Here is a 12,258-nt window from a genome sequence, read left to right on the forward strand (position 1 = left end):
ATATTGGGTATGGCTATTCATGTAGGACTTGGGACAATTTAGCAAGTTACATATAGTGTTAATAAATTGTTTTGTTTGAAAAATATTGATTTGAATTTTATGAAAAGTATTTTTATGCAACTTGCGATGTAGTCAAGTGTTACAGCAATGCCAGACTTTTCAGAGAAAAAGCGCCACCTAATGGCCAAATAGAGTACCAGACTGGCTTCGACAAAACAGTACAATTTAGGATTTTTGTGTGCTTAATGCAATCTGCATCGAAAGTCAAATATTATAGTCATTTGTCATCATGTTTCATAGTTAATCCCTATTTCATTGGGAGTTTCACTGATCCTGTGCTACTTGAACATTTATGCTTTACCTTGGTTTTATTCTAGATCTTAGATTGTACAAATGACTGATAATAGAGAACGTCTGGGTACCCCATACTTCAACAGAAAAAGAGTTACAATGTTGATTTAAAAAGTTGATATCTGAAGAATTGTTAATGTGTTTAATAAGTATGTATTTATTACCTGTTTTATGCCCCTGATATTCTAGCCTGTAGGGAAGTATAACACTGAACAAACGAATAAGATCCAAGTCGTTATGAGCTTCTATTTTAAAAGGCTGGGGACAGGTGATAAACCATCAAGTTTGTTTGAGATAAGGAGAAGTACTTGAAGGAAATAAAAAGGGTGATGTGACAGAACATGGTTGGGTAACCATAGCTTCATTTAGGATAGTCAGGGAAAGTCCCTCAGAGGAGGTGACCTGAAGGGTGACAAGGAACCATCACTCGAAGAGCTGCAAGACGAGTGTTCCAGGGAAGTCCAGGCCTCAAGGTTAACACTGAGGGTGATGTCCTTGAGCAACTGAAATAAAGCCATGAGAGTGGAGTGCAGTGAGCTGGGCAGGAGAGGAGAATGAGGTGACATCAGAGAGGTAGTTAGGGGCCAGAGTATATTGGGGCTTGCAGATCTTTTTAAAGATTTTATATTTTCTTTGAAGTGTAGTGAGAAGCTCTTGGAGAGTTTATTTTTTTTTCCCCCTCTCTCTGAGTGTAAATGCTTTTATTACCTAATTCTTTTTTTAAATTGGGGTAAAATATATATAATATAAAATATGCCATTATAAACATTTTTAAGTATACCATATGATGACATTAATAACATTCGCATTGTTGTGCAGCCATCACCACTATCTGTTTCTAAACCTCTTCATTATCTTAAACAGAAACTCTAATCATTAAGCAGTGATTCCTCATTTTTCCTTTCCCCAAAGCTCCTGGTAACCTCTAATTTACTTACTGTCTCTGATTTTGTCTATTCTAGGTACCTCGTCTAAGAGGAATCATACAGTATTTGTCCTTTTGTATCTGGTTTATTTATAATGTTTTCAAGCTTCATCTACATTGTAGTGTGTATCAGAACTTCATTCCTTTTTATGGCTGAATAATATTCCATTGCATGTATATCCCACATTTTATTCATCTATGCATTTGTTGATGGACATGTGGATTGTACCCACATTTGGCTGTTGTGAATAATGCTTCAGTGAACATTTGCCTGCAAGTATCTGTTCAGTGCCTGGTTTCAATTCTTTTGGTAATACCTAGGAGTGAAATTGCTGCATCATATGGAAATTCTATCTTTAGCTTTTTGAAGAATTGCCAAACTATTTTCCACAGCAGCTGTACCATTTATATTCCCATCAGCAATATATAAAGCTTCCAGTTTTTCCACATCATCACTAACTTGTTCATTTTTTTTCTTTTTTAAAAATAATCATAGTCATCCTAGTAGATGTGAAGTGGTATCTCATGGTTTTGATTTGCATTTCTCTAAAGAACTAATGATTAATGACCAATGAATCTCTAATGACTTTTTATGTGCTTATTGTTTGTTCATATATCTTCTTTGGAGAAATGTTTATTAAAGTTCTTTGCCCATTTTAAAAATTGGGCTGTTTTCTTTATTGCTGGGTTTTAGGTTACTTATATATTCTGAAAATTAAACCCTTATCAGATGTATGGTTTGCCAATATTTCCTCCCACTCTATAAGTTATCTTAACACTTTCTTGTAATGTTCCTTGGTGTACCAAAGTTTTAAATTTTGATGAAGTCCAGCTTATCTGTGTGTTCCTTGGTTGTTTGTGCTCTTGATGTTGTATTAACCAATCCATTGCCACATTTAAGGTCATGAAGATTTACACCTGTTTTTTTCTGCTAAGAGCTTTATGGCTTTAGCTTTTATATTTTGGTTGTTGATCTGTTTTGAGTTAATTTTTATATATAGTATGAGGTAGCCATTCTTGGAGAGTTTTAAGCAGACGAGTGCATGATCTGGTGTTTTTCTGCTTTGGTAGTCTCTAATGTTGTAACTGAATACCATTGACTACAAGGTCCCATGTAATCAAGTCAGTTAGATAGAAACCTAAATGTGCTAAGTGAATACTTATAGAAAAGTTTGATCTTTGCTTTTGTTTTTACCCCTGTAGAAGGATTCCTACTATCTTAATTTGTTAATGTTTTTGGAAGAACGATACATAAATACTACATAGTCAGAAGTCTGTTTCTACTAAGGGATAATTTTATTCTTTCTTTTTTTCCCCAGACACAGTTTCCCAAAATTCTTCTTTATCTTATTGTCATGAAGCAAGAGGTACTCATCATTCCCAGAATCCTTCCCCAGGAAGCAGCAGCCCTCGGCCTTCTGTGGTTGGGCGCACAGGCCAGCGACCCAGAGGAGATGGCCAGGACTGGGATGCAGCGTCCTCTAGGTGCGTGCTAGTAGTGTCTCTGGGGAAATTAGGAACGCTGGTTAACTTGTGTGTGTGACTTTCAGAGGGAGGTAATTATTTATCTGTCCTTTTTTTTTTTTTTTTTTGAAACATTAACACAGGTATAGGCCTTGTGTTAAACCCTGGCTTCATACTTTTTTTGACCATGATCCACAGTAAGGACAGATAAATATTACATCGCAACTCAGCGCTCAGTACGTGAACATATACTCTGTTTATGTATATATGTGTGTATGTGTATGTGTCCCTCAAAACAAAATGTTCACAAAATAGTATTCTGATACTATATTCGACACACTGAACTATATTTTCAGTTCCGATTTCATTAAAAAAGAAATGATTCTGACCCACTAAATTGTTTTTACCAGCCACAAATGGAATATGATCTAGTTTAAAAGCATAGCTTTAAATGATAGATACATTGTTGATAGTATTTTACACATATTTTTGTAAGTCTTATAACAAATAGATAAGTGTTTACTGTTAAAAGGAATGGTTGGAGAATTTTATAAAATAAGGACTCCTTCAGGGTGAACAATTTATGGTATTTGTTTGTGTAAATACAGATTTTTTTGTGTGTGTGACAAGATCTCACTCTCTTGCCTAGGCTAGAGTGCAGTGGCACGATTATAGCCCCGACTTCTGGGCTCAAGTGATCCTCTCGCCTCAGCCTTCCAAGTGGCTGGGACCACAGGTGTGCACTACCACACTTGGCTAAACCTTTTATTTTTTGTAGAGATGGGGTCTCACTATGTTTCCCAGGCTGGTCTTGAACTCCTGGGCTCAAGTGATCTTCCCATCTTGGCCTCGTAAAGTGCTGAGATTGCAGACATGAGTCACCATGCTTGGGCCCCAGTGCTTGGCACCCAGATTTTCATACACCAACTCTGCTTAAAAGGATTGGCATGGTATTCGTATGTTACTTTCTCCTTGGGCTGCAAACGTGTTAGAAACATATTAGCCTCTTCTTTAGTGTCATTCTAAAAAATGTTCAGTAAGTTGAGCATTAGTCTGTTGGCTTGATTATTTTCTTGCAATACTGCTACTACTGTTAACAAACTAATACCAATTCATACCTGCTGTGTGCACGGTGTTATGCCCTGTGCTTTGCATACTTTGTCTCCTTTAGTTGTCCTAGAATAGGATTGATATTATATATAGGGTTAGTATTATTATTATCATCCTCATTGAGGTTTAGAGAGGTTAAGAGCATGACAGTCGGTAAAGAGCAGAGCTAGGGTTAAAATGATAGGAGAGTCTATGCTCTTAGTCCTTATATTACAGTTGGTTGTTCAGCCATGTTTTTCTCTTTCTCCTTCTGAAGCCTTTCTGCCTCATTCTCTTGTGTGCTTCATGCTTGTAAGTTTTCACTCCTGAGTGAACAGCTTCTCAAGTGGCCTTGCAGAGTTACAGAGAAGCCTGAGTTGTTTCCATATTTTGGGGTGCTTGGTATCTTGAAATTGAAGAAACGACAACATTGGTATATAATTTGGGCATATTTAAATGTTCCATAGCATTAATATATCTCTTGTGATTCAGCTTCAATTGTGGATACATCAAAAGACAAAATTTTGAGACTCTTTGTAAGTGTGAGGCTTAGCCTTTCTATACTTTTTAAATTCTTACTACAGCACTTTACATCCGAGGTAAGAACTTTTTAATGAAGAAAGCCAAGGACGATGGGATGTTCCGTTTTTTGGGTGCATTTTTGAAGTCACTACATGATGTCGAATGTACTAAATGAAGTAATACATTTCCCATGATGTTTTTCTGGAAACATCCTTCACTTACTAACACTGGCTTACTTAGAACAGTGGTGAAACTCAGAAAATCTAGGAAACTGTATGAACTATTGGTTATGTCTTTACACGTTGATTACAGAAGAGCTTTCCTATAAATCTGCTTGTTTTCTTTTAGAAATGAATGGGTTATCAGTGCTAATATTGATGGCTACTATAGGAATGTTGACATGTTTTGAGATATCAGCCTGAAAAGCAAAATATAGATGCATTTTTGGCTTCATTTGCAATTTAGAGTCTTTTTTTTTTTTTTTTTTTTTTTGAGATGGACTCTTGCTCTGTCACCCAGGCTGGAATGCAGTGGTGCTATCTCAGCTCACTGCAACGTCTACCTCCTGGGCTCAGAAGATTCTCCTGCCTCAGCCTCCCCAGTAGCTGGGATTACAGGCACGTGCCACCATGCCCAGCTAATTGTTTTTTTTGGTATTTTTAGTAGAGATGGGGTTTCACCATGTTGGCCAGGCTGGTCTTGAACTCCTGACCTCAGGTGATCTGCCCGCCTCGGCCTCCCAAAGTGCTGGGATTACAGGCATGAGCCACCACTCCTGGCCTTGAGTCGTCTTTATGGAATTTAATTTCGTAAATTTGTCAAAGTTTCTATAAATCTGACCAGAGTTGAAGGAAGCAATAGAGTTGTGACTTGTATGAGGCTTCTAATATGCCAGGCAGCAGATATGCAGTAAATCTATTTGGGGATTGTTTCTATATGCAAGGTTTATCATTTGTTTATTTTGCAGTGGAAGTAGTAGTCATGCTCATGTAAACTCTAGGATATCCGTTCATTCACCTTTGGATATGGGACACATAGATCTGCCAGAGCTGGAAACTGAAGACACATTGGAACTACAATTCCAGCAGCTCAGTCTTCCCCAGTTTTGTGTCTCCATTCTGGAATCAGCTGTTCCTCTCTTAAGAACAGGTTAGTTGTTTTTGAAATCGTAATTCTGATATAATTTGTGTTTGTTTTGTATTTTGTTAGGATTTTCCTTTTTTTCTCTTCTATGTTAGGGCCTTTGGAATCTGTATTTACTTATCTTTTGGGATATAAATTTCTAAAAACCTAATAAGGTCTTTATTATTTTTAAATTAAATGTGGAGGCCGTGGAGGGCCATTCAGCTTGCCCTTCCATTTTATGAGTTTTTATTGGCACAGGCTTTCATGCTTATTTTTTGTTAGAATTTTTATTTATCTATTTTTTGCATTTATTCTTGCTGTCATCAATTTTTTTCTTTTTTTTTTTTGGATTGTATGGTTATTTTAAATTTGAGCAGTGACAACATAGAGCAACTGGAATAAGGTGTAAAAGGTGGACTGGCATGAATAGACCAGAATAAAAAAATCTTTGGCTTTTGCTCTTTGGAAACTTTTTGATTAGCTGCCAGTTGTTCACTCTTCCCATTCATTTCTTACTACTTAAGCCACTTAACATGTTAAAAACAAAACCCCAAAACTGGATTCTTACCTTTGTAGTAATTTTTCTTGAAAAACCCACAAATATTTTGAGATTACATTTTTGTTCAGATGTGCTAGTGTTGTACCCAAGCGAGTTAAGAAAACGCCACACTTTGAGACGAATTAAGAGTCCTTTATTAAGCCGGCGGCCAAAGAGACAGCTAATGCTCAAAATTCTCTCGGCTCCGAGGAAGGGGCTCCATTAACTTTTATACTTAGGTTTAGAAAGGGGAGGGGGAGTCAAATGTAATAATTCTACAGAAGTGAAAACATGCAAGAATCAAAAGAATCAAAATGGTTACAGAGGGATAAACAACTTAAAAGACAAATGGTTACAAGAAGAGCAACGGTACCAGGTGCAAGGTTCTAAATCTCTCATTATCATTAGATATAGGGTCTATGCCGGACAGGAACTCGAGGTTTTATGTTGTTATCTCCTGGAGAAAATTCTTGGGAACTTCATACATTGTTGGTGTTAGTACCTTATCAGTTAATTGGGCTCTTTTGAAATGCTGAGGATCTGTTTACCCAGGGCAACTCTTTTTTTTTTTTTTTTTTTTGAGACGGAGTCTCACTCTGTCACCCAGGGTGGAGTGCAGTGGTGCGATCTCGGCTCACCGCAAGCTCTGCCTCCCGGGTTCACGCCATTCTCCTGCCTCAGCCTCTCCGAGTAGCTGGGACTACAGGCGCCCGCCACCACGCCCGGCTAATTTTTTTGTATTTTTAGCAGAGACGGGGTTTCACCGTGGTCTCGATCTCTTGACCTCGTGATCCGCCCGCCTCGGCCTCCCAAAGTGCTGGGATTACAAGCGTGAGCCACGGAGCCCGGCCCCCCAGGGCAACTCTTTAGGAAAGGGGGTTGGGTGAGGAGCCCTTAGTGTCTTGTAAATTAAGGGGTCAATTGGAGTTTGTCCGGCTTTCCTAGCTAGAGAGAGTCTTATTTACATGAGAAGCAAGGCTAGGTGATGAAAGAGACAAGCAGGACAAAATGCAAAGTAACGAGTTAAAGTAAAAACAAGGTTAGGCATTTCACTAGGAAAATTTGAAGAGGTTTACTGAAATATACACTGGTATTTAATTGTAATTGTACTGAACAACGGTAACAGCAATAACAATATGACAGATGTCTACTGAGTTTGGTAATGAAACAACAGTTAGCATGTGTCCCTACTGGGTTCTGCCTTCATACTTGGTTTTGTGTGCATTATTTCATGTACTCTTCATATCAACCCATTTTATCCTTCCAATACTGGTAGTTACTAATTTTATCTCCATTTTTACAAATGATGAAGCTGAGTTTTAGAGTGGTTTAGAAACTAGCCTGAAGTCAAACAGCTAAAAGCAGGGACTTGAACCACGATTCTTTTGAATCTAAAGTCCATGCTTTTAAATACTTTAGCATTTTGCAAGGTGTAAAGAAAGTTTTAGAAAGAAAGCAGTCATTATTTCTATTCTCAAAATCTATACATTTTCAACATTTGATAAACTCATCAGGATATAAATAACATAACCAAGTTTTGCCCTTTTTACTTTATACTGGCAAAGTAAAAATATATATTCCAAGTTAATGGTTCTTTAAGTCCCATGTCTATTTTTTGCCACTTGGAGGTGATGGAGGAGAAAGAAGCAGGAAGGTATATATTTGGAAAACATTTAAAATGTTTTTATCCTGAGGAAAACTGTGTACTCATACTTTTTACTCAGTAAGTGCTTCTACTAGCTGGAACTGTATATTAATTCATATACTAATAATGGGAAATGAAGAAAGATCTGAACTTTGACATCATAAAGTACATATGTTTATCTGTCTGGTAAGCTGAGAAGAACAGTTTTAGACTTTAATGATTTTGCATTTAACCTTTCCTTAATTTGCTTTAAAAAGTCAGATTGATAATTATAAAACTATATCTTGGTACATAAAAACTTCTAAATGTTCTCCTGGCCTTTCGTGGTAAATTATGGCATGATTTGTAACTGTGCAATATCATGAGAGATTTCTAAGAGAATTTGCTCCAGCTGTTCTATGAAAAAATTAATCTAGATCCTTCCAATCTGGTAGTTTGTTTTACTTTGATTCATTAGAACTTAACCTTTGGGATGCGGGGTGGGAAAGTCTCCTGTGAATGTTCGTCTCACACAGGATAATGGAAGTGGAGTCTTTGTTATTCTGTCTCTGTGGAGAAAGGAGGTTGCTCTGGTGGGTGTGACTTTGGGAAGTTTTTTTTGAGTATAAGGTGAGTACAAATAGAGTTTCTTTAGCAAATGTCAGCATGTTCATTTATTCCTTTAGTTGCTCCAGTCCAAGCTTAGCTTCCCAGGCAACTCCTGTGTGGGAAAATACTAATTTATGAGAAGGCTCAAGCCTTCTAGTACTAAATAGAAATTACTGGAATACGTTTTCTAAACCTTTCTGGTGCTTTGTCACATATTACGTGTAAAATGGATGGTCCCTAAATTGGAAAAATTATTTTAATCTGTCTCACAGTACTTGTTAGATTATTGCTACTTTCAATATCTTTTCCAATTATAAATGTATTTGATTTGTTATATAGTAAAGTAGTATTGTGACTGGAACAGAAGCCTTCAGTGTGATTGTAAATTGTGATTTCTCTACAGTTCTAAGAACATTAGAAAAGAGAAAATGTTGGAGCATGACTAACTAGAAAATTGAGCAATATGATATTCAGCTGATTATTTTAAAGTTAAGTAACTTTTTCTTCTTTACTTTTTTCTGTTTCTATTCCTAGGTAGCAGACAAATTATAATAAGAGTTCTGGAATTGCTTGCAGAGGATATGACACTTATTGGTGAAGCAGTTTCAACAGATATCTGGGATGACAGCAGCCTTTTTGGTATAGATATGGTGAGAATCAATGTTTTCTTTGGGATATAGAGAATAGTATTTTTTAAGATTTTGGTTCTTTTAAGCTGGTTTCATTGTTTCGTTCATGTTCAAAATCTTTTTTCTTTTTGACTCAATATGTCCCAGGCTTATTTTATAAATAGCCTGGAACAGGCCTATTTTTCCAAAGGTTCTGGTTACTTCTAATAGGGGAAGGTATATTAAGACCAAAACCAGGCCATTAGAGGTGGTTATAGCTACTGTGATATCATTCTTTCCTTTCAGGAACAGTTAGGAAATACATGTTTTTAAAGATCGTGAATTTATATTGCTATTTTTCTTATTTTAAATTTGTATTTCTTATCCTTACGCTTGCTTGTAGAAAGTCTTCGTTCCTAGCAGTATCAGCATAATTGCTTATTAGCTTTGACCTTAAGCATACATAAGATAGTTTCAGAACAGCAATATTAACATTACTGTGAACAACTCTAATGAAAAGTTCAAGATTTCCTGGCAGTTCTTTTTGACATAGACTAATCTCATTAAGGATATACAGTCAAAATACTGTGCCTTAAAGCTACCATTACCAATTCAGCATGCAGTTAGATTTGTTTTTGTTTGTTTTCATATTGGCAATTGTTTTTTCTTCATAAAAATGTAGCTCAGAGATGCTTCCCTCCCATCCAGTTACCTTTAAGATGTTTTCCTTATTGGTAGTCATTTTTATTTTCTGGCTATTTTTTCTATTTTTATTTTATTTTTGCAAATGTAAGCAACTAAGTATGTAGATTCTTATCCTCTTCCCATCCTGCATAAAAGGTGGTATATTATATACACTGTTTTGCACCCTGTTTTTATAACTTAAAAATACGTCTTACATGCACAGAATAGTAGGTATGGGAATTATTCCCTATCTATACGTGAGATTTTCTCATTCTTTTTTATAGGTAGCAAATGCTTCGTTGTGTATTTGTTAACCCAGTCTCTTGATGGATATTATTGTTAATATAAATTATGTACAATGAATAATGTGCTTATGCTATTTCATAAATGTACAGGTATGTCTCTAGGGTAGATTTATTTAAGTGGGCATGCTCTTTTTCTAAAAAACTTTTATTTAGCTTTAGCGGTACGTGTGCAGGTTTGTTATATAGGTAAACTGTGTGTCATGGGGGGTTTGGTGTACAGATTATTTTGTCATCCAGGTAATAATCATAGTACCCAACAGGTAATTTTTGTGATCCTCCTCCCACTCTCCACCCTCGAGTAATCCCTGGTGTCTGTTGTTCCCCTCTTTGTGTCCATGTGTTCTCATTGTTTAGCTCCCACTTATAAGTGAGAATATGTAGTATTTGGTTTTCTGTTTCTGGATTAGTTTGCATAGGATAATGGCCTCCAGCTCCATCCATGTTGCTGCAGAGGATGTGATCTCATGCATTTTTATGGCTGCATAGTATTCATTGGTGTATATGTACCACATTTTCCTTAATCAGTCTGCCATTGATAGGCATTTAGGTTGATTCCATGTCTTTGCTATTGTGAATAGTGCTGCAGTGAACATACACATGCATGTGTCTTTATGGTAGAATGGCCTCAAGTGATCTGCCTGCCTTGGTCTCTGAAAGGGCTAGAATTACAGGTGTGAGCCACCGCACCCGGCAGAGCCATGTTGTTTATGTAGCAGTACAGCAGTTCCTCGCTTGGCATCATAGATAGGTTTTCAGAAACTGTGACTAAGCAAACTGACTTATAACAAACCCAGTTATTTTTTCTCATCAGCATTTAGTGAAGTGGCATGGAACTTGTAATGCTGTTTCGTTAAAGTCAGTTTCCAAGAACTTGTTGACGGTGTTAAGTGAAGGCTTACTGTAGTTTATTCATTTTATTTCTGAGTAGTGTTACATTGTGTGGACATACCACAATTTGTTTATCCATTCACCTGTTGGTGGACATTTGGGTTGTTTCTAGTTATTACAAATAATGTTCCTATGGACATTCCAGTTGTTCCACATCTTCAACATCTATTATGTTCAGTTTTTTTTTTTTTTTTCGGCAGGGAGAGGGCATTCTGATAGATGTGCAATGATATCTTATTGGGTTTTAATTTGCATTTCCCTAGTGACTGATGATTATGAGCCTCTTTTGTAATTTTTAGAGAGCAAGTCTAGGTCTTTTTTAAAAAACACTTAAGTATTTTATTATTTTCAATGCCATTGTGAATGAAAATTTTAAAAGTTTTTGGATTGTTCATTATTAGTATATAGAAATACAATTGATTTTTGTGTATTGATCGTCTATTTGGTGGCCTTGCTGAACTTACTAATTCTGGTAGATTTTTTTTCGTTTGTTTTGTTTTCTGGTAGATCCCTTAGGATTTTCTACCTATAAAATCATGTTATCTGTGAATAAAAACAGTTTTAAGATCATCTTATCTGTGAATAAAGACAGTTTTATTTCTTTCTATTCACTCTGGATACCTTTAATTTTTTTAAATTGCCTAATTGCCCTGGCTAGAAGCTTTAGTATAATGTTGGATGGATATGGTAAGAGCCTTCTTTATGATGTTAGAGGGGAAGCACTCAATCTTTCACCTTTAAATATAATATTAGCTCTAGTACATTTGTATTTTGTAGATGCCTTTATAAAATTGAAGCTCCCTGTATTCTTAGTTTGTTGAAAGTTTTGATCATGAATGATTATTGTATTTTGCCCAATCTTTTGTCTCTATTGAGATGATCATTTAGCTTTTTGGAGAGCAGAAATACTTAATTTTGATGAGGTTCAGTTTCTTAGTTTTTCTTTTATGAATCATGCTTTTGATATTTTATCTAAGAAATCTTTGCCTAACCTGGAATACAAAGAATGTTTCCTATGCTTTCTTTTAGAATTATTACATAAGTTTTAGGTTTTATATCTTTGATTAATTTTGAGTTGATTTTTGTATATAGTACAAGGTAAGGAATGAACTTTTTTTTTTATGGGTATACAATTATTTTCTCAGCACCATTTGTTCAAATGACTATCCTTTCTTTCCTGAATTCCTTACCAACTAACTATGTATGGGTTTACTTCTGGACTCTATTTGATCAGTTTTCTCTTATGATGCCCATACCCAACTGACTTAATTATTGTAGCTTATAGTGAAAGCTTATAGTGTAGCTATAGTGAAACTTATTGTAAGTCTTGAAATAAGGTAGTATAAGTCTTTCAGGCCGGGCGCGGTGGCTCACGCTTGTAATCCCAGCACTTTGGGAGGCCGAGGCGGGCGGATCACGAGGTCAGGAGATCGAGACCACGGTGAAACCCCGTCTCTACTAAAAATACAAAAAATTAGCTGGGCGTGGTGGCGGGCGCCTGTAGTCCCAGCTACTCGGAGAGGCTG

General features: G+C 36.3%; 1 protein-coding gene across 4 annotated transcripts in view; it reads left to right on the forward strand.

Annotated features, from left to right (window-relative positions):
* RTTN (rotatin) overlaps positions 1 to 12,258 on the forward strand; it is a 217,094-nt gene that overhangs the window by 9,466 nt on the left and 195,370 nt on the right. For all 4 annotated transcript variants that reach the window (XM_032152076.2, XM_058438269.1, XM_058438270.1 and 1 more), the window contains 3 exons: positions 2,596 to 2,761; positions 5,319 to 5,500; positions 8,782 to 8,897. In XM_032152076.2, coding sequence (XP_032007967.1) covers positions 2,596 to 2,761; positions 5,319 to 5,500; positions 8,782 to 8,897 — 464 coding nt within the window. The remainder of the gene's footprint in view (positions 1 to 2,595; positions 2,762 to 5,318; positions 5,501 to 8,781; positions 8,898 to 12,258) is intronic.

The sequence above is a fragment of the Hylobates moloch genome, unplaced genomic scaffold (genome assembly GCF_009828535.3).
Source record: "Hylobates moloch isolate HMO894 unplaced genomic scaffold, HMol_V3 SCAFFOLD_5, whole genome shotgun sequence".
Lineage (NCBI taxonomy): Eukaryota > Metazoa > Chordata > Mammalia > Primates > Hylobatidae > Hylobates > Hylobates moloch.